This window comes from Mixophyes fleayi, chromosome 2 (genome assembly GCF_038048845.1).
Source record: "Mixophyes fleayi isolate aMixFle1 chromosome 2, aMixFle1.hap1, whole genome shotgun sequence".
NCBI lineage: Eukaryota > Metazoa > Chordata > Amphibia > Anura > Limnodynastidae > Mixophyes > Mixophyes fleayi.
Genome location: NC_134403.1, coordinates 335,655,271 through 335,682,632, shown reverse-complemented (window position 1 = coordinate 335,682,632; position 27,362 = coordinate 335,655,271). Strand labels below are relative to the sequence as shown.

The window sequence follows — 27,362 nt, the reverse complement described above, 5'->3', positions numbered from 1 at the left end:
GACTGTCAATCAGCCAAATGATCAAGTTTTCATTTAGAGTCATATAAACAGGTAATGTATTGTATATACTGTGAGCTGACATTCTACCTAACTTCATGTTTCTTATCATTTTGAAACAGAAAACCAAAACTCCAAGGGATTTAATGCTTATCTATCCATAATCAACCATTCTCTGTTTTGGTGCCAAAATTCAATGTTTCAGATACCTAATCCTGATAATCCAGTTATTACATACTGTAATAATAGGAAAATTACCATTTCATGCTACACATTTGATACAAAATAGGATTCACCTGGGAAGACAGTGTAATTTATCACTTTTAGATATCACCAATGTTTCTTTAAAGAGGAATGGGACAAGACGTTACCGAATAGCAGTTTATGTAAAACCAGAGCGTAATTTGCTGCTGTGGTTGACTTGCAACCAATAACTAGATTTACTGCATTATGTTTTCAGTTGTGAACTTAGTTGTACACACTGTACTAGATTACAGATGACAAAAGCAGATCTGTTTGGCTAGGAGGGACAAACAAAGATCTCAACTTCCCCTCAAGCCAGCAAGAGATGTCCCTAGCCAAATAAACACATTCAGCAGAGTCAACAAACTAATTTACGGCTCTGTGGATAAAGTCTGTCATAAAGACATTACCCAAGCCACAAGTAAATAGGACAGCATCTGTGTCAGACAGCAGGTGGAAGTGGAGCAGAAGACCTTACAGCTGTTTGGCATGTCAATGCTTCCTGACGTGTAGTCCCCGGCACATGGACAGCAGAACACATTAACACGGCTTGCAGATAGAGAAGAATGCCGGTATGAGAAGTGTAACTACACGGTACAACCTTAATGTTTAGCGAGACAATTCTCTAGGTCAGTTTGGCAGTAAGTTTTAAGTCTTCCACTTCTTGTGAGTGAAAAGCAAGTTTTAGCCATGTCATTAATCATTTCATTATACATAGCTTTTGCATAAACAGCCAGTGAGCAGGATTAAAAAGTGTGTTGTCACCAGAGAACAGACAAGTTAGACAGCCTTTAATCGTGTTGTGCCTGTCAATAAGTTATATGAATGTTTTTGGATCATTAAGTTCAGTGTTGGTGAACCTGATGCACTTCGAAAAGGTTCACATATTGTCAGAGGCAGGCTAGGCTGCGGGCAGGGAGGAATTTGCCCCACCCGGGCTGGTCCCATAGTGGGCTACTTTGGGCTGGGTCACTGGGCCACCTGCATTTTTTTCCTTTAACATGTTTCTAATAGGCTGCTGAGTCGAGTCTTGCCCCCCGGGCTAAAATTTGCCAGCCCTCCCCTACACATTACCCTTAGGTGTATATTCAATTGTTGGCGTTACAGCCAAAAGTAACTAGCCCCGCGCACTATTACAGTCATTACGGTAATAGTGCGCATAAATACCGTTATTACGGTACTTTTCATGCTGGATTTCAGCTCGCGGCTCAGGGAGCTGCGAGCTGAAATCCAGCTTAGTATTACCGTAATAACGGTAATACTTTTTCCACGGCGGAAACCGCCAACAATTGAATATGCCCCTTAATGTCGGTAATACTTTAAAACAATACATTTAAGAAAGAGCACCTATCTGCAATAACACGTCAGCTTGCATTTTAAACAAGCGGGAAGGAGCTAAGGGTCGCAGGTGACGACTCAGAGGGCTACGTGTGGCCCTAGGGCACACTTGTTGCCCATCACTGTTCTACTTGCGCCTACTATTAAACTCTGGAGAAACGTTGGTAAATATTATGAAGTTAAACACACACAAAAAATATTTGTCCTTATTTAATACTGGAATATTGTTTCAAATAATGGTTACTGTAAGAAACTTACATTCATATAGTAGTTGTGCAGGCTGCATTTAGAAAAGTGAAACCTTCAGGCATCATTTTTTATATGGTTAAACGTCAATCACTTTGAAATATAAGCAACAGAGGTCAACAATGTGGATTTTTGTCTTTCCCTCATTTAGTCCAGAATTCTGCATAAAATGATGTATACTGATGTGAATGTCAAATATTCTCTGTACAGCGCTGCGGAATTGGTGGCGCTATATAAATAAATGCTGATGAGGATACTGTATAAATAGGAGTGCGCCCACCAACATTCTATAATGTCTAGTATAGAGGACCCCAGCACCAGTCTCCCTCCTGTAATTTAGATGGATGGGACGCCTCGTTCCAGTATCCATCCGTCATTACATCTGCACAATGCTTCTTTTACGATATCAGCTTTAGCCTATATGTCTACCGTTATATTCCGAAATGGAGTTTAGCTGTAAAGTTCTTGCTTTGATGTTCCCTTTACTTTAAAGACATTTCATGCACTTGTAACTTTTATGTGGTACATCCTGCTCTCTCTTTGTCTAAATATTTGGCATTACCTCTGTGCTAATTGTGCTATATTTTTCTGTTCCCCAGGGCTCAGACTATGATTAGACTGCACAGGGCATTGAACTGATCTTGGTCACTGTGCACTAAAAACATAATATTAATGTCTGTGTAGGGGACCTCTCTTATGGAGCAAATTAACTATTTTATGACCTTGAGAAATTCCTCTGGCAGATTTCTTTTCTTAAGCACATCAATTTCTTGTGTTTGTTCTAAACCATCAAAATAATAAGTTCTGTTATCAACTATTCTAAAAGGAGATCAACCTCCACTAGCTCATAACTTGCAAAAGAGCAGTATAGAATTATTAAAAGAAAAGAAGAATAAAAGAACCCCACTTGCTTATACCAACTTCTGCCCACTTTCCAAAAAGTAACCAGAAAAAGTATATTTGCTGTTGCTTACCTTTAGGCACTGCCTGTGTGTGTTTGGCACCTTTTTCAAGTTTAAAGTCCAGATACAGAGTGGGTGTTCTTGTGTAAACTTTTGACTGCAATTACAACAAACAAGAAATTAGCAATACATTATTATTATTAGCCTGCGTTTACCATAAAATAGTATGAAGAACTAAAGAAACGGTCAGAGTTACATGCAAACTCTGGTACGTCAGACTTTAATATGTGTTAGTGTGTAAATGGGCGAGGTGTAGTAGCATAGGGTTCAACGATCCAAAGCCTGCGGCAGATCCTGGGTGCTGTGTATGCTGGCGGCATTTACATCGCATGCCAGTTACCTTGTGTGTATGAAACACAAATCGTTATACTCGTTTGCACCAAAACTTTAAGTATGTGTGCCGAAATGGGCAGCACGGTAGCTAAGTGGTTAGCACTTCTGCCTTACAGCACTGGGGTCATGAGTTCAATTCCCTACCATGGCCTTATCTGTGAGGAGTTTGTATGTTCTCCCCGTGTTTGCGTGGGTTTCCTCCGGGTGCTTCGGTTTCCTCCCACACTCCAAAAACATACAAGTAGGTTAATTGGCTGCTATCAAATTGACCTGTGTGTGTGCGTGTGTGTGTATATTAAGGAATTTAGACTGTAAGCCCCAATGGGGCAGGGACTGATGTGAGTGAGTTCTCTGTACAGCGCAGTGGAATTAGTGGCGCTATATAAATAAATGGTGATGATTATGATGATACAAGCTTGGCTTTATAAAGCATTTTTTAAATCTGTTTAGAAGTATATTTGATGCATTTTTAAATCAGAGCTGTAATTGCTCTATACCATCAATGTTAACCCCCCCCCCCATAAAAAAACAAACAAAACAAAACAGAAAAATGCTAAAAAGTTGAATGTATAGTTAAATACTGGCAGTTTTTTCATGTAGCACACAAATACTTGATAGCTTTGTTTTTAAACTGATACTTAAAGTTGATCTAGGACATGCCCTTCCCCGATTAGAAATCTGTCCCTAATTTTTAAATTCACATCCCCCGCCAATGCAATACGGTTTTGCAAAGGTGCTAAGTTACTCTTTTTTTTTTTTTGCTTTACTTTCCTTAATGAATCAGGCCTACTGTGTTTGTGGGAACTAACCCAGATGACAATGCGGTAAAAATGGCTTGGACGAGTTGTGACAGGGGCATCTGCCCCCCGGGCCGGTCCAATAGTGGGCTACCTTGGGCTGGGTCACCTGCATATTATTTCCTTTAAAATGTTCCTAATGGGCTGCTGAGTCGAGACTTGCCCCCCAGGCTAAATTTGCCAGCCCTCCCCTGAGTTGTGCGCTTATTAAAAACAAAAACAAAAACAAACACAACAAACTTTAATACAGTATCTGTTAATTACCCTCCCTAAGGCAATAACAGTAATCATACTTCTTAAACTACCAGAATATCTGGTTATCTTTCTCCTCTCTCTGCACAGACTGTTAGTGACCAAAGGAGAGGAATATGAAATGTATTTCTGATATATGTTTGCACCATTTAATAAAAATCCATAAGTATTCATAATGGTGATTATTTTAATGCAGGGTAATAAAATAATATTTTCCTTTTTCTATTAGTGCTGCAGAGGTTTAAATATTCCTTCCGGTCAGCGCTCCAGCCGACACCCTGCAATTATTTATTGGGCATTCTATACTGCAATTACTCGGCACACAGACATTCATTGACCGTTTCAGAGTAAGTGGAAAAAGAACTAGTAAAGACAATGAACATCGGTTTTCACTTATTATACATGTTACCAATTTACATACTTGCTGTCTGAATTCCTTTCCGTTTCACAAAAAAGAAACAAAACTCACATAAGTGGAACGCCAGTTTAATTGTAAGGAGCAGGGAGATGCAGGGCAGTACGGAGTGATTCATCATTTGTTGTAAGACATGTTGTTTTCGTCTGTGCCATGTTATAAGGTTGATATAACACAACTGTGTTACATCCAAAAAGCAATTCTTGCTTTCAGAAAGTAACTGCAGCTTTTCAGTGTGTCTGGCTAAAGGCATGAGTACTATAAGTATTTGGCCAAGATCATCTCTATTTGTATAGTATTTGATAAACGCGCTGCACTCTTGTGCCACTTTGCAATTTATAATATTCTATGGATCTCCATTCAATTGCGTTCAAGTTCACAGCTGTGCCCAGTGCCCAGGCTGTGCCTTCCCTGTGCTCTTCGGAGATGCTTCCACTAAGTGCGCCTATGTGTGCATACCGGTAGAAAGATATCCAGAGGTACACAGCACAAAAGTGTAAGTGTCAAAGAACAACAACAAACATTTCCATTTTTATCCTAAAATGCTCATTTATGGCTTAAATGATTGAGGGGACATCAGAATGGTCTTTATTACATGTGGCATTTGTGTGCGTGAAACTTTTTATTACATTGCAAATAGAAATGTGTTTTTCCACAGAAGGCCAATCTGGAGAAGCATAACAGTACCCATAAAGTAAGGACCATAAAGGTCTGGGCTGGTGTAACATTAAAGCTCAGCACGCCAATTCTATAATTCTCAAGGAACCCCTCACTCTGCCCAACTCCTCCCCTTATCATGTACAAACTTCTGCTGCTCAGCAAACCCACGCTCCTTGGTGGAACATAATACAGCTGCCACTCCTTCAATAAAGAACCAGCACACCATGACTATTTCAGCAGACGTTTAGGAGAGATCTCTCCTGCGGGTGCTGAAGGGGTTGGCGCTGTGATACTCACTGATGATGATGGTGGCAATTTACAGCACTATCTAGTCACTTCTGATTGGCTGTCTGTGTACCGACCCCTCCAGCAGATAGTTCTAAATCATTACCGTCGGGGCTAGATTATAGGATGCCACAGTCGGTTATCTCATTACTTATTGGACATTTCCATTTAGACTAGTGCAGAAAGAAGATTCCCCTTTGATATTTAAAGGGGGAAAACAACAGATGGTTGTACTTCATTTAATTTGTATTTATTTACAATTTATACTGAAAATTAAACATTCATATTTGTTAATAATGGTTAAGACTCTATCCTCCCGTGTATGACACTTCACTACAGGATTATATTGTGTACAAAGATGGTAATGTGACTTTCACATTTATTACTAACACGATCATGCCAGATCTCTATGACATCTTCATGCTATTGTGTGTGTAAGTACAGCCACCTGCATATTTCACAACTGTCCCTATTTATGAGGAACATCCTGATTCGCGGACCGCAAAAGGGGCGGAACTTGACATAAAAGCTAGTGGAGTTTTAAATAAATATGTATGTGGACGAGTTTGGGTGAAGCAGGGGCGGGGCTTATTTTGTCCTGCTTTTGGGATTCTACATGTTTGGAGGTATGCAGCTATATGCCGGATGTATGTATGGGGCAAATGCTTTGAAAGCCGATTACATCCTGAGATGCATCGGACTAAATACATGCACATAAAACCACTTTTTCTTGCGTGTGTCTCTGCCATATATTCAGACACAAATGCGTCCTCCTCTTAGTTTTTCCTTAGTGTGCAACGTCACATAGGCTCATCTTTTACAATCTAATATTATTTTGTAATCTTAATCTTATCTTTTGTGTAGTCCTCCCAGGTACCCTAACCTGACCGGCCTTCATTTTAAACTAAAAATTATTTCATTTACACACAAGAAAAAAATAACCATAAAATTATATTTTTACCATAACATTATATACGACTGACCTTGACTCCCATTGACTCCCCAGAAATAACAGTAACAGTTACACCATCTTTTGATGGCTTGGGAATGCTGGCACTCTTCAATTCTTGGTATTCGGGTGGAATCATCTTCTCTGAACTTTTCAGATTAACCCACAGTTGTAATCCATGTGCTGGCTCTTCTGTACACGGCATTTCGGCATGTACAATCCCACGGCCAGCTGTCATCCACTAAACACACATGAAGAAAGAGTCACTGAAGGAACAACAAACTAAATATTAGAAGATTAACACTGCCTAAAGCTGGATACACACTACTGGGTTTTCAGGCGATCATCAGGCCAATTACAATGTAAACGGCCGTTCGGCCCAATATCGCATTGTGTGTATACTCCAACGATGAACTATTATCGTTTCAAAGCTCATCATATTGTTTCATTTGATTTTTAAACTGAACTAAAAATATCATTCAAGGATGGAAGGATTTTGCTCCAATCCAGCAGTGTGTATGCACTCATGATTGGCAGGTTTCATAGAGCTCTATAGAGTTTACAGTCACAATTTTTTCAGCCGATGGTTATGACAGATGAATAGCAGAAATCTGCAAGTAAATTGTGTAAAATGTGTTTAGTGTGTCACATGAATCGGCATGGACTTTTTTTTAAAAATTGTTGGTTATATCGTTAAGAATATCGCATTGGGAGAATATTTGTATTGTGTGTACCCAGCCTAAAGTTGGGTACACACTAGAGAATTTTCCACCAACTTTTTACACAGATTGATTTTACATCCGATCGATGTTCCGATCGCTCGGTCCATGGACTGCATACACACTAGCCTTGTTTAGGATGATAAAGGGAAGAACTGACGTCCCGTTAGCAACTTTTTACAGCCATGTTGTCGTGAGCAATGACTAATTTCGTACTCACTGTTGTGGATCGGTCGGAAGTTTATACACACTACACAGCGGAAACGAGATTGTAACGAAAATATTAAACGGTACGACCAACCAAATGAGGCGACAATCGTCCATTTGGGCAGACTTTCGACCATCGTGACACTGCACACACTGAACCGACTTTTGAACGAGCGGTCGTATGTCGGCTGATTTAGCTGATTATTGGATGAAAACTGTGTAGTGTGTACCCAGCTTAAGCCACTGTTATACAAACTGCGAACAATTCTGAAAACAACTCCATTTCAAATCTTGGGTTTCCTACTGTAGTATATCTAAAGGCAACATTTCCACTTTTTCAAACACACAGTTTAGTAAATATACCCCCAAGGTCCCAAATTCCTCAGCTTCATATGCAACAAGACTGTGAGAGTGAGGTTTTGTCACTCTCCCCAAAAAAGGTTTGAGAACACCAAATTTAGGTTCAGGCTTGTAGCTTGTATCCCAAGCCCTCCATTTAGTTACCTGGCTTGGCGACAGAGCTACCGTCCAAACCTGGAGCCTTATAGAGATATCTATAATTCCCAGAAGTACAAGCAAAGTGTTGTGTTACCTCCAACATTAATTTAAGTGTTTTGACTTCTCATACTGTATATATCAGTTTCATTCTCCTTGAAGAGGCAGTCTGGGTATACTAATGTTCAGTGAAATATATGTGGTTTCTGTTGTATCACTGGTAGGGTGTATTGAATACAACTAGGCCTCATATGCTTATTTTTGTTTTACCAGCTCTAATTTAAATAACTTGCTGTTTGCCATTTCTGAATGTGTGGCAATGGACGAACGGATACTAAATTGTCTATACAGTGCTAGTCAGCAGGAAGATCTAATTTAGATGAGGTGGAGATCTAAATGTATCTTCATAAGATCAATGTGGATGGCACTGCAATCACATATCAGCTGTATCCAGGCATCATACAAAAATAGACCAGATCATCAGATACTTTTTACGTAAGTCACAATCTGGTCAGTGAAACATTCCTTTATACTCACAAGGCCTTTAACCAAAGGTCAGCCCCAATGTCCTAACACCAGACTTATTATCTGAGGTATTAAGGAGAGAAAAACATCTTAGCACATAGGACTCGTGAGTATAAAGGAATGTTACACTGACCGGATTGTGAGTAGAAATGAACTATTAGGATCAACTAAGCAAAAACAGTCTGACAGTTCGTGTTATATGGACAGTGTCTTATAATTGGGAAATTGCAACTGCCTTCACCTCTATAGAAACTGCATTGAGATTGGGACATTTACAGAAGGAATCATGCAAATTTTATGAGGACAGATTGTTTTAAGGTTCTACTGAGAGGTGGATATACAGAAGGCAGCAGGCTTATGTTTTTCTGTTTTTGGAACAGATATTTCTTTATTGCTCCTAGTAGCAACATTGACTTTAAAAGGGTATATTTACTAAACTGCGGGTTTGAAAAAAGTGGAGGAGATGTTGCCTATAGCAACCAATCAGATTCTAGCTGTTATTTTGTAGAATGTACTAAGTAAATGACAGCTAGAATCTGATTGGTTGCTATAGGCAACATCTCCACTTTTTCAAACCCACAGATTAGTAAATATACCCCTAAGTCTTTTATTAAATGATATGGCAACAATCCAGATTTACCATATAAGTACAGCAAAGTTGTATTTTATAGTATAGGCAGAAGGAATGTTTGATAAGCTGCTGCCAGACCATCCCCAATCCCTGATTACCCCTTCTATCTTTATATTCCCTCCCCTTCTTCCCCTTTGTTTTACTTCTATTATAAAACAAACATAATTTGTGTTGTTGAATGTTTGGTTTAATCTATACCGGATTGTGAGTAGAAATGAACTATTAGGATCAACTAAGCAAAAACAGCCTGACAGTTCGTGTTATATGGACAGTGTCTTATAATTGGGAAATTGCAACTGCCTTCACATCTATAGAAACTGCATTGAGATTGGGACACCAATCATACCATAACATTATATACGACTGACCTTGACTCCCATTGACTCCCCAGAAATAACAGTAACAGTTACACCATCTTTTGATGGCTTGGGAATGCTGGCACTCCTCCCTCCCCCCCCCCACTACCTGCCCCCTGGATCCCATCCCCTCCCACCTTCTTCGCTCCCTTTCCCCCACCACTTGCTCCCACCTCGCTCACCTCTTTAATCTCTCCCTCTCCACTGGCATCTTCCCCTCCTCCTTCAAACATGCTCTCGTATCCCCCATTCTTAAGAAACCTAATCTCGACCCCACTTCTCTCTCGAACTATCGCCCCATATCTCTTCTCCCTTTTGCCTCCAAAAATTCTCGAGAGGCTTGTCTGCAGCCGTCTCACCTCCTACCTTTCTGAATACTCCCTCCTTGATCCTCTCCAATCTGGTTTCCGCCCCCTCCACTCCACTGAAACTGCCCTGGCTAAAGTCACCAATGACCTCCTCTCTGCAAAAGCCAGGGGCCACTTCTCCCTTCTCATCCTCCTTGACCTCTCTGCAGCCTTTGACACCGTTGACCACCCCCTCCTCCTTCACACCCTCCAGTCTTTCGGCCTCTCCGGCCCAGTCCTGTCCTGGTTCACCTCTTACCTTACTCACCGTTCCTTCTCTGTCACCACCTCTGGGTCTCTCTCCCCCCCATCCACCCTTCCAGTCGGGGTCCCTCAGGGCTCTGTTCTGGGACCCTTACTCTTCTCTCTATACACCTCCTCCCTGGGTGAACGCATCAGCTCCTTCGGCTTCAGCTACCACCTTTACGCTGACGACACTCAACTATACCTCTCCTCTCCTGATCTCTCTCCCTCCCTCCTCTCTAGGGTGTCCGCCTGCCTCTCTGCCATCTCCTCCTGGATGTCCTCTCGATTCCTCAAACTTAACCTTGCCAAAACTGAGCTCATAGTTTTTCCTCCCTCTCATACCCCATCCCCTTCTGACCTCTCCATCACTGTCGACAACACCTCTATCTCCCCTGTCCCCCAACTCCGCTGCCTTGGTGTCATCCTCGACTCCTCTCTCCCCTTTGGCCCCCACATCCTCTCTCTTGCTAAATCCTGCCGCTTCCAGCTGCGCAACATCGCTCGCATCCGGCCCTTCCTCTCCCAAGATGCCACCAAATGCCTTATCCACTCTCTGATCATCTCCCGCCTGGACTACTGCAACCTCCTCCTCACTGGCCTCCCCCACTCTCATCTCGATCCCCTTCGATCCGTCCTTAACGCTGCAGCTAGGCTTATTTTCCTCTCTCGCCGCTCCTCTTTTGTCTCCCCCCTCTACCTAGCCCTTCACTGGCTCCCATTCCCTTTCAGAATCCTCTTTAAGCTCCTCACACTCACCTACAAGGCCCTCGCCAACTCCACTGCGCCCTACATCTCCACCCTCCTCTCTTTTCATGCTCCATCCCGCCCTCTCCGTTCTGCCTCTGACCGTCGCCTCTCTTCCCCCCTTATAACCTCCTCCCACGTGCGTATCCAAAACTTCGCCCGCGCTGCCCCCCTCCACTGGAACAAGCTCCCTCCCTCCATCAGAACTTCCCCTAATCTGTCCAGCTTCAAACGGGCCCTAAAAACCCACCTTTTTCTTAAAGCCTTTTTGTCTCCCACTTAACTTCCTACCTTATCTTCTGCCTCTGTCCCCCTACTCTCCCCTGCGTCTCTCTGTCTGTCCACCCCTCCCCTTAGATTGTACGCTCCTCTGAGCAGGGCCATCTCTCCTCCTGTTTCCACCACTTCTAACTCTGCTCTCCAGCTACTTAGCCCTCCTCCTCGAGGGTCCTCCACCCCACGTCCACTCTCGCTCCCTCCTCCCCCCTGGTGGTCTCCCCGTCTTCCGCGCCCTCCTTCTTGGGCCCCGTCGTTTGCGGATCCTCCCTCCCCCTTCCCCGCCCTCTCTAGCTGTGCATTGAGCGTACTGAGTTGCTGTGTTTACTGTACTGTGCTGTCTCCTATTGTATTGTGATTTTGTTTGTCTCTTTACGGCGCTGCGGATGCCTTGTGGCGCCTTATAAATAAATATTAATAATAATAATAATAATAATAATCTATATTGAACTGCGTTATATTATAGAGCGGTAATAAATGTTCTTCCCTAACACCCAGTATTGTATGTGTTAATCAGCTTCTGCTTTCGTACTAAGCTATGCAATATTGTAATGCGCTTATTGCTACCTGTAATGTGGCTGGCCGCCCAAAACTTCAAATGATAATAAACCAAAAACAAATATAATTACGTACAGATTAAAATGCAACAGCAATAAGCCAGTTTGATTAATTTGGTTACCTGCAAATCTCCTGGGTCCAATCTGCCAACACGTCCACAAAAGTCTTCATGTGCCATAGAGCCTCCAGCCAGCAAATAACTTACCTATAAAAAAAATATATTGTCATTTTCCATCCAATGGGAAAACTATGGGCCTGGAGTTGTCAACCCCACTGTTGCCCAAAACCTCAACCGAGCAAACGTATACCTACGATACTAGACAGTTAGAGTCAATCCAGTGAAGATCTAGTGATCCCAGGAGCAGAGGTAAGTACCTTGTATATTAATGTATTGTACCCAATTGCAACCAAAACTAAATTATTAGCTGTAGGGTGAATTAAACTTTAAACTCTTCATGGACAACAGTGCCACCTGCAGCTTATAAACCATATTAGCTGGAGAAGCTTCATAACATAACAATTAGTAACATAAAAGCAAGGCTTTCTTTTCTAATGAAATACATGCAATTGACAATTACATTTTTGGATAATTATTTTTCAAATTTGTAAGTAAATAGTGAAGATTAAGTATCATGGCAGAAATAAGGAAATGATTTTCACATGACAGATGACATAAAAACACAAAACTGAACCTACACTAGTTACATAAACTGTAGCACTAAAGGACGTTATTCAAGGCTAGTATACAGAGGTTTTTATGTGCCCATAGTAAAGTTGTGTCGGAGATGCAGTCACTTCATGCTGAATGCAGCATAAATAGTCACTGTAAACTGACAGACTGTGGATGCAGCATGACTACTGATTCATCCAGCATTCACCGTGAACATTTAGGTGTACTGTTGGCATATTCAAATGAAGCCCCTGCAAGTATGTGCCAGTTATGCTACATTCACTAAGTGATCAGTGTAACTCAGAATATGCTATGGGCAAATGAAAAGTGCATGTGTGTCCAAGTTTTTGTTGTGAAAGTGTTACCCCACCCATTTAAAAATATAGTTTTATATATATATATATTATATTTTGCAGTGCGATTTGCTAAACATTTATTTTCTGCAGCTTTTTGGCTAAAATACAGAATGCCCGAATGCTGCTAAACTCCTTTTCTGTAGCAGTAAAGTGTCCTTGTAGCAGGGAAGGGCTGGCAAGTCTTTGCCTGGGGGGAAAGACGCAACTCAGCAGTCTATTGGGAACATTTTAAAGGAAAAAAAATGCAGGTGGCCCAGTGACCCAGCCCAAGGTAGCCCACTATGGGACCGGCCTGGGGGTCAGATGCCCACCTGTCCCCCAGCCCAGCCTGCCCCTGCTTGTAGGTGAGGCAGCTTCGTGTAGGTGACATATACACTATAAATTAACTGTGTTCCAGTATGAACAGTACTCAGAGAGCTCTAAGGTGCCCATACACGTGCAGGTCTGTTCACTTGATCCCAACGCTGAGCGGCCAGACTTACGTCTACTTTCATCAGACAGATGTGTGGACAAACCGGACAGAGATCAGTCCTTTCAATCTACTCCTACACACAGATTGCCCCATCATCCCACTGAATGTTCTGGCTGTCCCAACTAACACCTGAGGATACCAACCAGATGCTGAATGGAGTCTGCAGTCTCTGTGGGCCCAGGCACGCTGCAATGTGACATCACTGAGGTCCAACGTTACCTAACTGGTCTGTAAAATCATAGAGAGAATTAATCTCTTAGTATGAGCAGCGAGTAGGGACGACCTGCCAAGTTCTGCCGTAATTAATGTGTTGAGCGGAAAAGTGACAGCATTTTTGGATCAAAGCGCTTGGGATGGATTCAGCAAACATGTAACTTTTTGGCCTCAGACAAATTTTTCTAACCAAACAAAGACCTATTTTTGCAAATGTAAATGTAATGATTATGATGACAGTGTCATAATACAGACACTTGTAACTATTAAGTCATATATTTATATCATATAGTATAGACCATGTAATGCCTCAAATACATAACATTAATTCCATTGCTGCAGAACGTGACTGCTTAGGATTCCTACAGACATCGGTAAGACATTCTTTACATGTCAGACCCCCGTGTGACAGTCTGCACAGTATATACTGCTGTCTGTGGAGTTCCCAGAAGTCTCTGCAGTGATGTAACCTCACACAATGCTTTATGTCATTTTAAATTGTACCAATATGGCTCCAGGTGAATGCCATGTGGTTCCAATCGCGCGGGTCATATTTTAGCTGTAAATCCACTGGTTTAACTACAGCTTTCAGGGCCCAAGTTCAATACTTGCAACTGGGTTCCATCTGAACATTCCTACGGTTATACACAAAAGTGTGGGCACCCCTGGTCTAACTGGTTGTTTCACGCTCTAAGTGAAGAGAGTATAACACAACCTCTGCTGGGTACAAATACATTCATATTTATACATGACCTATTTCTGCACATCTTAACGCACATTTACTAATAATTTGATTACGTTTTAACAGATTAAAAATGCGTAGAAGTGTCATATGCAAAAGTTTGGGCACCCGTCCAGTTGATTTATTAATATGCTTTTCAAAGGGCCTGGAAACATGGTTGAGATGTTAGGTTTCAAATCAAGCCAGGTGAAGACAATTCTAGTGTTGAATAATGTTGACCCTTTTAACCTCTGAAGATGTAAGTCTCTACTCTCAACAACCATGGGCTCCTCTCAGCAGCTGACTAAGAATTTGGAAATACAGATAGTTGACGGTTAAGCTGGGTACACACTACAGAAATTTCCACCAACTTTTTATGGCGAGCGATTTTACATGCGATCGCTGGTCCGATCGCTCGGTCCATGGACTGCACACACACTAGCCTTGTTTAGGACGATAAAGGGAAGAGCGGACATCCCTTTAGTGACTTTTTACAGCCATCTTGTCGTGAGCAATGACTGTAATTTCATACTCACTGTTGTGGATCGGACGGAAGTTTATACACACTACACAGCGGAAACGAGATTGGAACGAAAATATTAAACGGTACGACCAACCAAATGAGGCAATAATTGTCCATTTGGGCAGACTTTCGACCATCGTGTCACTACACACACTGACCCGACTTTTGAACGAGCGGTCGTATGTCGGCTGATTTAGCCGATTATTGGATGAAAACCGTGTAGTGTGCACCTAGCATTACAAAGCAGGAGAAGGCTATAAAAGATATATAAACACTTTCAGCATGGAATGTACAGTGTTAGAAACATCATTAAGGAATGTATGTTAAGGTAAACTATTGAAATGAAGATGTGGAAGACCCAGTAAGTTATCTCAGATCATTCCTCATGCATACTTGTTAGACATGTAAAGCAAAACCCAGATATCATTGCAAAAGATCTGCTGGTTTCGCTGACATTGGCATAGGGATCAATAGGTCCACGGTCCAGTGGAATAGTTGTCAGAAGAAAACCTTTCCCATGACCTTATGACAAAGGTCTGTAAAACAATACTCAGATAAGCCTGAACCATTTTGGAACAAAGTGCTTGGGACTGATGGAACACAAAATTAACTTTTTGGCTACAATCATAAAAGACAGATTAGGAGAAAACAGACGCAGCAGTTAAAGAAAAGAACGCCTTAAAATACATTAAGATTTGGGGTGGAACCATCGTGCTTTAGTGTGTGGTAGCCACTTGCACAGAAAATATCTGGGTGGAAGGAAGAAGTAACTAGAAGCTAAGCTGTCTTTTCAGTGATGAAACTCAAGCTGATATTTCAGATATTTGAGCAAGACAGCGATCCAAAAACATATTACAAAATCATTCATGAAGAACAGCACGGTGGCTAAGTGGTTAGCACTTCTGCCTCACAGCGCTGGGGTCATGAGTTCAATTCCCGACCATGGCCTTATCTGTGTGGAGTTTGTATGTTCTCCCCGTGTTTGCGTGGGTTTACTCCGGGTGCTCCGGTTTCTTCCCACACTCCAAAAACATACTAGTAGTTAATTGGCTGCTATGTAAATTTAACCCTAGTCTCTGTCTGTCTGTCTGTGTGTGTTAGGGAATTTAGATTGTAAGCTCCAATGGGGCAGAGACTGATGTGAATGAGTTCTCTGTACAGCACTGTGTAATTAGTGGCGCTATATAAATAAATGATGATGATGCTCATCGGAGTCCCCTTAGACTTGTATGGGGACAGCAACGTGACCCAATTTAACAAGCTTGCTTTTCACGGCCAGCCTTTATAAAAGAACGCTATCTCAAGATGGAGTTAGCTTACCTAGGACTCCATTTCCGCTGGAGAAGACGACGTTAATCCAATGTTGGGTTCCATCGCTATGTGCACGCGCAAGTTTAGTTGTGCACGTGCAACAGCCACACAGTGGTCAGATCCTCCATTCACAGGCACCGGTTTCTCCAGAGCTCGCCAATGAGCCCTGGCATGGTAAATACAAGCAGCAGTACATTTTGTATCACTGAAAATGATACTTATTGCCGCTCACTAGCCACCAATGATAAATAGACCCCCAAGCCAAGAAAACAGTAATTGTGTATTAAAATATGTAGAAATAAGTTTGCACCCTGTAGAGCGCATGTTAAATTCTTTTTACTTAAAGACTAAGTAAAACGTGCAGTTACTGTATAAGGTGGCACAGAACAGTACAAGTGGATATTAATATATTCCAATATGTATGGTATACGTTGTGTGGGAGAGCGCATTTTTATATGAATATAAACCTTCAGACACACAAAGTGCCACACATATTAAAGGCAGCACTGATGTCCCCTCACTTATGATTCATTTCAGAAATTAAACTAAACCAATTTCAGGGGAAAAAACACAAATGTCGAATTAATAAAAGGGTCTGTTTTAAGATGATTGGACTACAATGTGACGTTTTATTCTTTTCACCTTTACCCACCCAGAACATCCGCCACCGCACCCCACAATGTGCAGACTGATAATATGGGATTTTCAAAGACCGTGAACTGGGCATGTACTCTGTGGCCAAGTAGGGAGAAAAAAGCATCACAGGTCTGCATTTGCAGTTCATTAATATATGGTTATAAAGAAGTATGTAAGAATATAAAGTGTGGTTACAAAGGTCTTGCATCCCCTATGTAAATCTTATATATACATCTCTAGTTGATCAGGTGATGAAGCCAATGCTTTCCAGCACCCCATCTTTAAATGTGGAAAGTGGTTACTGCAGCAGATGAAAGAAACTGCGACAGGCGTCCTGTCAGATGCAGCAACATCCCTCCACTGAGCAGTAAACAATTATAGGTGAATGAAAATAACCTTTACTAACAGGGTCCATTTTCCATATAAAAGTTATATGAACCTATGGCCAGGACTCTCTCTAAATCAGAGAACAAATAAGAGGTTTGTTTCCATGTAGCTGTTAAGGGAAATTGGAGCCTTTTTCCTGGCAGAGATATTTGGCCCAAAGGAAAGGTGTACATAATTTCCACCTTGCTTTTACACACACAACACACCCTTCCTATCAAAGTTTTTTGGCAAAGCTTTCCTGACACACTATTGCTATAAAATTGCTATATGAAAGTTAAGACAAAAGAAGCAGACGAACCCAAAGTTCCTATATAAAATATATGTGGCCATTGTTGCCACTACATTATTCCATGTGCTACTGGTAAATAATTATATATATATATATATATATATATATATATATATATATATATATATATATATATATATATATATATATATATATATATATACGCACATACATATATATCTATATCTATCTTGTACTGGTCACTATTTAATCAAACAGTGACCTCTAGTGATAGTCTTGTAAATTGCAGTCAGGAATCTATAATGTAGACCTGTTATTTATGCACAGAGGCAGACTTTTTTTTGCAAAAAAAATTAAATACAGGCACCACGATCATGTTGTAGACTAATGTAAATTTCTATCTAGGAGAAGCTATTATGACATACATTATGCGTGATATAAACATGCAGAGGGATAACAGTCTAAGGGGCATATTTATTATCCACTGCATTTTGAACACAATTAATTTCATTTAATCCGTATCACAAAGATAAGGATTGAAATATCCTGACTATATATTAAAATTCTTCACTAAAAATTCAGTCACCGAAAACTGCTGTTTCTGTGAAGACCTCTCTGCTATGTCATCCATGGTCACTATGGCAAAGTGGTCACCTTTGTGATAGTGACCAGAAGGGACAGCAGGTAAGATGCGATGAGGGATCCGAAGATCCCTCTACCGTAATGCTATATGATTCAATGGCTAACGGAACTTGTTAAATGGTGCAAGACCGCAGTCCCCAAAGAAAGCTATGGGACAGGGACAGCGGCAGATATCTCCGATATGTCCTAGTCATAAATTAACAGGATACTTAAATATGTGGCTATTCCCCAAAAACTGATGTTTTCTGGGGATGTTAATGAAAGATGTGATTGATAACTAGGACCCTGTGTGTTATGGTTCTTTTATTTTGCATGGAGTAAAGATTTGCAAAAGCAAATATTGTCACTAACATGGAATGTGGTATGAACTGATTATATCATGTATGTATTATTTTTTTTTAAATTGTGTTTCCACAAGAACAAGGCATGCTTTATTTACAAGAGGAAGCAGACATAATTTGCAACCTATCAGGGACATATATGTCTATGGGGTTATGGGGCAAGTGTTCAGGTAAGCTTGGAGGGGAGTTGTGGGAGAAAAGAACATGCTGGTAAGAGGCAGGATAGAGAAGGACATTGAGCGGAGAGCAGGGCCATCTTTCCGACTGGGCACGATGGGCAGGTGCCTGGGGGCCCAGCGGGAAAGGGGGCCCAAGGCGGGACTGCTGGGGAAAAAAAAAAACAAAAACAAAAAAACCTTTTGCGGTCAGCTGACCATTTAGGTCAGGTGACGGTCCGGCTCCCTCCCTGGTCCCCTCTTCTGTGCTGTGCTCGCAGTGAATGTCGGGTGTGATGTCACGCCCGACATTCACTGCGAGCACAGCATGGAGGAGCGCAGCACAGAAGACTAAATAAAGAAGAAGAGAAGGGGATCGGCGATTGAAAGGTAAGTTAAGGGTGGTGCACAATGTACCATTAATAGCATCGGTAATGGTTAAATGATCAGTGTTTACTATTTTCTATTTACAGTTCCCCTTCAGGCAAGGTTAAATATTTGTTTAAATTATTTTTATAGACAGACAGTGTATAGAGTTTAAAATATGGATTTAAAATGTCGGTGGCTAAGTGGTTAGCACTTCTGTCTCACAGTGCTGGGGTCATGAGTTCAATTCCCGACCATGGCCTTATCTGTGTGGAGTATGTATGTTCTCCCCGTGTTTGCGTGGGTTTCCTCCGGGTGCTCCGGTTTCCTCCCACACTCCAAAAACATACTGGTAGGTTAATTGGCTGCTATAAAAATTGACCCTAGTCTCTCTCTGTGTGTGTGTATGTGTGTGTGTGTGTGTGTGTGTTAGGGAATTTAGACTGCAAGCCCCAATGGGGCAGGGACTGATGTTTGATGGTTGAGTATTTATTTATAATAAAGTTGGGCTTTTTTCTGGCTTGTGTGTTTGTTTGGTTTTTTTTACATCATTTTTCCATGGTGCACTACAGGTCCCAGAGGTGCCTGGGTGCCAGTGCATGATGGTACTTTTAGTTATACAAAATGCCAGCATGTTTTGGCAGCCGTGGGTATGCTGGCACTTGTAGTACTACAAGTGTCAATATACCCAAGCCCTTTGGCTGCAAGGGATTGCTGGTACTTGTAGTTCACCACATAAAAATATTTAAACTACTTTTTATTTTTAAATCAAATAGTATTTTATTTTTGGGGGAAATACTTTAGACCACACACATACATCATGTGAATTTCAGCTGCTTAGAAAAACAGATACATTTCACAGACCAGGTTTCTTCTTTAGAACATATTTTCAGTGACAAACTCAATCAAAATAAAAAACAAAAACAAAAAAACAACAACATTGCATACATTGCTATATAGCGTTCCAACGACAAAAACAAAAACAGTTTGTGTATATTCAATAACGCTAGAAGGTGACTAGGCGTCTTTTATAAACATCATCATGTGGAATGAACTAGGTCCCCTAGTTCTTTCAACGCAAAGGAAGAGATTAACCATCTATGTCAATTTATTTTGTATCTATCCAACACATTACAGCTTGTATACTTGAACGTTTCATGAACTTCTGTTTTCTTTACTAAACTAATCCAACTGCAAATTTTTGGATTTGCAGGAGCTATCGTTTCTAGGCAATGCTAAACTAAGCCAGCATGACCAGGTTAGATGCTAACTGACTGGTGAGTTCATGCATTTTACACTGTGGGTCAAGTTCAAAAAGCCATATTTTTGGGTGTACTGGAAGCAATTCTATTCCCATTCTTCCTATACATCACATAACTTTGCCCCAGAATTCAGACACTTTAGGGCACTCCCAGATCAAATGCCGAAAGATGCCCTGATGGTTCCCACATTTAGGACAAGCTGAATCTAGCCTCTCACCAAATTTACAGAGTCTAACAGGTATTAAATGTGCCATATGAATTATAATAATTTGAATGTGTCTAGAGTTTGCAGAACCAGTTGCTTTACATGCACTTTTAAGAATCATCCCCCAATCCTTATCATCCAGCAGGCCCATATACATTTCCCAAGTAGACCTTAAATTGGAAAGGTTGCCTGTACTGCGACCATGTAGAAGAATCGAGTATATCAAAGATATAGGATGTCAATGGCCAAGTCTCATTAGTGTTGTATTCAATGGGACATCAAGAATACAATGTCCATTACTATGAAATTGTGAGTCTACAGCATGCCTCACTTGTAGACACCTATTCAAATATCCTCTTGACACATATTTTTCTCTGAATTGTTCAAAGGACACCTCCTACATACAGTTATCCAATCTGGTGAACCCCAAATTTATTCCAAGTAGCTTCCGGATCTATATGTAATAGCGCTCCCGATTTGGAGATTGACCAGAAGGGAGTATCAGAATCATATCCAGACTCCCCACTACATTTAAGTCAGAGATTCTACACTTCATTTGCTTGAGATATCAAGGGAGGATTATTAGTGGTTCTTCTACCTGTCAAAAGAAACTGTGCTCTGAATGTCCTGTGTCTCACTGACTAAATAACCTTGGAGATCGCTTTGACCCCTCGCCATCAACCATAACCTGACATGAACAATACTAAATCCATTATCCCACATCCTCTGCATGTGGGGTACACGGCTGGCTTTTACTAAGGGACGGAGGGGGCTCGTATTTCTTTTTTGTGGGCCAGGTGCCCTCAAGAAATTCAGGTCCATGCCTAACGGCTAGAGCTGGTTGTCACTATGGCAGGGGGACCCCATGCATGAGTTTCCCAGCTATAGTGGTACTAGCCTTGCCTGTCATAGCCTAGTGCTGGGATCATGTGCTTAGTGGTTAGCACTTCTGCTTCACAGCACTGGGGTCATGAATTCAATTCCCGACCATGGCCTTATTTATCTGTGTGGAGTTAGTATGTTCTCCCCGTGTTCGCGTGGGTTTCCTCCGGGTGCTCCAGTTTCCTCCCACACTTCAAAAACATTCTAGTAGGTTAATTGGCTGCTATCAGAATTGAGCTTAGTCTTTCTCAGTCTATCTGTGTGTTAGAGAATTTAGACTGTAAGCTCCAATGAGGCAGGTATTGATGTGAGCGAGTTCTCTGTACAGCGCTGCGGAATTAGTGGCGCTATATAAATAGAAGATGATGATGATGATCAGAATTTTCAGGGGAACCCCACTCTTCACCCTGCCCTCATTTTGGCTATTCTAACCTGGGCTAAGAGCACTAGTTCTGGTAGTACCTTTGGGGGCATCTCTTTTCCATGAAATATAAAACGATAAACTGTACCTGAACATTTTTATGAAAATGTTTTGTGACATTGGGATGTTTCAGAATCTTTGGTTCTCAAAGCTTATTTTGTGCTTGAAAGCAAAAGGAACACCATTCTAGAACTCCTTTTGGTCCATAGTCTTTAATATTTAAATATAATTATTAAAGTCCTCCCAGCGTACATCATAAGTGTTTGAGTTTAATTTTTCATCTACAAATTAAGCACTGCTCAGAGTCACCAATGTGCTCTACAATCCTGTCTTTCAATTGTCTGTTTGTATTTCCATTGTCTGAATGTCGCAACATGAACATGTTATTTACATATTATCTTCCATGTACTGCAATTTATATTTTTTATTTAAAAAATTATCTGTTACATTTGAACTTTGTTATACTATACATTTGTAGAGTATTTTATTCACTGAATTAAACCCTATACTACATCCAATTATTTATTACAGTCTTTAGCAGAGTATCTAGCACTGCCCTTTCTTGCAGATTTTCCAGTTTTGCGCATCACTCTCTATACCAAGCCCTAATAGGTACGTCACATACTAGTGGGTTTGGACTAAGTAACATGAATAGCTTTTATTACTAGTCAGTTAAAATCACTGACATCACACCCATAACATGGTAGTGGGGGTTGCAGATTTGAATTCTGCAACATGATAGCTTTTTGGGCATATAAGCATGTGCAGGCAGGATTTAAAATAGCAATTTAATTAAGGCAAAACTCACACACTGTGTTTTGCCTTTAATTAAATCCCTCCGACAAAATTGGTGAAAGTCGTAGATTTTACAAAACCACAAGTTAATACATCTAATTATAAGGAAAAATGTGTATTAAGGTGCACTATTCCTTTAAAATACACCTGATCAAGAAAATGAGCAGGAAGTGGGTGAAGACTCACCAGTCGTGGCTGATATCAGAAAACAGTGGCTTGCACTTGTAATTATAATGTATAAAAATCTTAACTTTGGTCATAGTCGCACTTAAGGCCAGTGCATCAGTTATGGAAGTTTCATGCTGCACTGACCTCCGCCTGTTCTTGGGAGTGCGACGCTGGGCTGTGACATCATAACCCAGCACCACACACCCAGCCCATTACAAACATGGAGGAGCAGCAGCCGCAACTTCACAGGTAAGAAGCTGCCAGCTTCTACCCCATCCATGTCAGCTGCCTGTGGTCAGTGTGGGGCCGCTGCTGTGACAATCAAGACATCGAATGATTGAAACCGTGTCACTTATTCAGTGATTTAGGCAATCACCTAGGTTCGCCTAGTGGTAATGCCGGCCCTGCTGACACTAAACTGAGATTACTTCACTCCATAACCAGATTCTTTAGGAACTGTAATTTTTCTAGTATAACTTAGCAAACAATGAGAAGATTTATGTTTATATTTTTTGCACAACTACTTGTCCACTAGCTTTCACAAAATGTCCCCAAGAGCTTTATTACTATTCAAGTGGCGATTCACCTCAGAACATCTATGCAAGTTATTTTCTTTGATCTGCAGTAAGGTACCCTCTTGTGAGTAGATCATGGATAATGTAGTAGTCCTTTTTTGTACCACCCCTTATAACAACACTCCAGGTTTTTACTTGACACAAAAGTGTATTAAAATACATTTATTCCACTATAACATGTACGATTCAAATGTCTTAGCTAAAGTTATACAGAAGAAGCACAGTAACAATCATCCAATTTCTATCTCCAAATATTTCCACTGGTGAAATTTATATACAACCAGTGTCGGAACTGCAAAAAAATGGGACTACTATGGGGACTGACATGCCGGGTGATCCTCCTCAGTGATCTGGCATTAGCTGCTCTATCCTCAATTGGGGGTTCACTGTAGGTACACCTACACCGTGCATGAGGAGGGCCTAGCAGGCTATAGCGGCATTGCTGGGATCTCCCCCAAATTTTGAGGCCCAGCGATACCATGTTTCACCCCTATATACAATTACTGATGAAAAAACAAATTAACTTCTCTAGTTCCATTATTGGTCCAGATTTAAAATTGTAAGAGACTTTTCTTAATACAACAACATTAACTACTATGTAAACCAAGAATACATTTATTTAAAACAGATCTGACACATACATGTAATTTTGCAACTGGCATTGGTTGGTTTCAGGACAATTAAATGGAGAGATAGCTTTGTTGCCTATACAGTTAGTTTGCCTCATGTTTTTGAATTCCCATCCTGCCATACTTGGAAAATGAAGGCCAGGTGTAAATGAACTGATAAAACACACATGGTTATCCCTGTACTTCTTACCGTTTCAAAACCTCGATGAGGATGGTCTGGAAAGCCCCCAGGCTTACCTCCTTTGAATTCATCCAGCATTAGGAATGGATCCAAATTTCTTAGCTAAAGTAATAAAAACAAATAAAAGTGTACAGCTATTAATACGGAACATTCAACATCCTTACACTTCAATACAATAATACATTGTAACATAACACATTATAAATTACTCACTTTTCACATAAATTCACTCAAGTAAACACTGAAGCCTCATTCAGACAGTGCAAGTCATGGGGATTTATAAACCCGGGTGCAGATTTCTTAAATTTCCATATCCACCATTCCTTGACAACCAATGCCATGGTATCTCTGACAACCCTGGTCCCTTCTGTCATTGGCTATGCGATTTCTGACAGCCAATCACAAAAGCAGGAAGAAATGAAGCAGTGCTGAAGCGGTATCTGCAGATGGCCTTACTGTTCGATTCAGTCATTAAATTTGTTATTTAAACACCAGCAGTAGATCCTACTTCCGGTACTTAAACCATTCTTGTTGTGGACTGGAGCGTTTCCCTGGTAAATCTAGACGTGGACAATTTTAGGTGCTTGTATGGTTTTTATAATGCACTCCTGACTGGACAGCATTGGTTGTCGGAAATCCCCCTGCACATGCAGAAGTACCAGTGCGGCCTGTTTAGTAGATATTGGAGACTATGACGTTTTGACTTCTTGTGTAGCATTGTGGGGCTGCAGCAGGGACCAGGGGGCCACTGGGCCCCGAGTGCGGTTGCGGCTACCCATATAGTTATGTGCCACTGGATAGGATTAATAATATTGTTCAATTCATCAACAAAAAAGCTCATGGGTAGACAGGAAAAAAAATGTTTCATCTGTTGCACATGTTAACATGTGTACAAACAATAGCTTACAATGATTATGGAGATAAACGTGTCATGGCAGAGTAACTGGCATCATTTCTAGCAGAGGGTAAGTGAGGACAGTGGAAAAACACAAGTAGCTTGAGGGCATATGGAGAGAAGAGGGAAAGCTGGAAATAGGATCCACCCAAAGAACGAGCCTCACAGTCAGGATACTTGTATGCTGTTCCATATGCATGAAGTGAAGGCTCGGTTATATCATATACACCATACTGAAAAGCAGGGGGATCGCAACACAAACTAATAACCAAGAAATATGCAAAATTCTCTAATTGGGAAAGTTCAATAATATATGTAACGTAAATACAGCACTGCAGCTGTAACACTGAGAGCATTTTATTTTGATGATCGTTAAACCAGCATTTTGTCATAATCTCCTTCACATGAGCTAAACGTGGCTGTTTCTAGCACATTAATATGCTGTATCTGCTGTCTCCATACAATGTGAAGGAGACCATAAGTCACAAAGCAAAAACAGCTACACACACACATGAAACCCACGTACATGAACTACGCCAGAGCACCAGTCCGCACAAATATAGCCAAAAACACTTTATATGCCAAAGGATTGAAAGTATTTAGTCACGAGCAAAGCAAGATTTTTATTCTGTGTTCAAAAATCTTTAGTATTAAATCATAGTTTAACTTTTGTACTTATTGCGCTTAAACACAAAGGCATAACTTATTTCAAAATCAGAAGCAATGCAAAGACAGCAGTTTCAGGTTACAACAATTAGTTATAATAAGTCAATAACATTACACAGAACTCTACAAGTAAGATGTAATAATTGACATAATTCCCTGCCCTATTGGAGCATACATTCTAAATTCGCTAACACACACACACCCACGCCATTGTCCATTTTAGCAGAAGTCAATTAACGTAATATTTTTTTTGGACTGTGAGAGGAAACCCACACAAACATGAGGAGAACATACAAACTCCACACAGATAGGGTCTTGGTTGGAATTGGACCCATGACCCAGTGCTGTACAGCAGCAATGCTAACCTCTGTGCCACTGTGTATGGGCTACCTAAAGTTCATAAAAGTACAACTGAGCTTAGAAGTAGACAAATAGGATTGGACAATGAGAACCTTATGTAAAAATGTCAGGAAATATCTAGTCTCCATATTCAAATCTTTTGTGCTTTGTTTACCATTATGTACCAGATATATGATGAGTGTCCAAAATAATCTAGAGAAAATTCAGGTTCCTGAAGACACTATGAGCCAACTTGGATGATGAAGCTTTGTACAGCAGTCACCCAAAAGGGGCCTGGGAACTATAGAATATTTTATTGAAAATACAATATCGGGAGCATATTAATTTTATCTACCTCCTTCATTCTGATCCACAACTATTTTTTATTTACTGGAAAGGCTTCAGGATTTAATGAAAAAGCCAAAGACTTCATAAGATTTCTGGATGGGGGTATTTGCAGAAAGTACCATGTAAAGGGTATCATCATGCCTTTCAGACTCCTAGGGAACAATAAACGAACAAGTGAAAGTGGCATTTATAAAAGGGACTTTTGATTGTAAATAATGTGAGGTGAAGGGATCCAGTCACATTGCAAAACAATCAGGACCGATCCACACTTAGAGAAGTATGTACGAGAGACACTATAGGTCACTTACAGGAAAGAATGAAATTTGAGAGACTGGTTTGTGCACATTCATTTGACTTATGTACTACACTGAAGCACTTTGTTAACTACCTTAGGTACATATGGATAATGCAAAGAGAGCTGGGCAAAAGGATCCAATTATTTCCATGTAAAATCTTACAGAATGTAAATTCATGGGGGCAGATTCAAATGACCACATTGCTCTCGAGAGTAACTTGGTCTGCGCACTATTAACGTTACTACGGTAATTTCAATACTAATTATTGCTTGGGGAGCAGCAAACACAAATCCCGGTTAAAAATACTGTATTAATGGTAATAGTGCGCAGACCGCGTATTCTCGAGAGTAACGTGGTCAATTGAATCTGCCCCATTGACTTTAAAATTGAACACTCACAGGAGAAGCTCCTGAAGGAAACTTTTAGATATATATGCATGGGGTTTAGTGCTCAATTGTCCAAAAGCTTGGGTTTTAATAAATAAAAAAACATTTTGTTTTATTAAATTATTTATATGGACTTTTTAGTATATAACTAGCTATTAAATGCGTATGTTTATTTTGTTTTTCAGCAGTAATGTTTCAGACGCAAATCAGAAAATACGAGATGCAGATTTTAAAAACAATGCAAAACGTCAGCTTAATACATTTTCAGATATATGCATTCACTCCTGGTTTGTGCAGATGTAATCGTAATTTAACATAAAGGGGGACGCATTTTAATCAAAATGAAAAAACTTGCACATTAATTTGTGCCAACATCAGAAAATACAAGAACAAACAAAAAAGTGTAATGAAAATATTCACTAAACTTCTAAAAACTGAGGTGACCATTGTTATACATGTTCCGCAACATGCGCTTTGTAAAAGTTCACTTGTCAAATCCAAACTGTTTCTTACACAAAAAATGCAGTGCATGCAAGACCTGAGAATATTTCTGAGCTTCAAGAGTGGAAAAAACTTGCACGATGGTCAGCTGGAATTCCTAATTTACAGATCGAACTCACAAGTGCTGTATTTTAACCATAAGTCAGAAGACAAGTTAATAAAAATAATTTGAAAAAGCTTTAAACAATG

At 40.6% G+C, this 27,362-nt stretch overlaps 1 protein-coding gene and 1 long non-coding RNA gene across 5 annotated transcripts in view; one reads left to right on the top strand and one right to left on the bottom strand.

The window, feature by feature from the left end:
* PIR (pirin) overlaps positions 1–27,362 on the bottom strand; it is a 42,026-nt gene that overhangs the window by 12,282 nt on the left and 2,382 nt on the right. For all 4 annotated transcript variants that reach the window (XM_075196982.1, XM_075196985.1, XM_075196984.1 and 1 more), the window contains exons 3-6: positions 23,752–23,844; positions 11,703–11,786; positions 6,512–6,718; positions 2,799–2,883 (exon numbers count right to left, since the gene is read on the bottom strand). In XM_075196982.1, the coding sequence (XP_075053083.1) occupies positions 2,799–2,883; positions 6,512–6,718; positions 11,703–11,786; positions 23,752–23,844 (469 nt within the window). The remainder of the gene's footprint in view (positions 1–2,798; positions 2,884–6,511; positions 6,719–11,702; positions 11,787–23,751; positions 23,845–27,362) is intronic.
* LOC142139406 (uncharacterized) lies at positions 673–27,362 on the top strand. Its single transcript, XR_012688198.1, has 3 exons — positions 673–812; positions 21,963–22,006; positions 26,861–27,362. It is a non-coding gene; the product is annotated as an uncharacterized LOC142139406 (long non-coding RNA).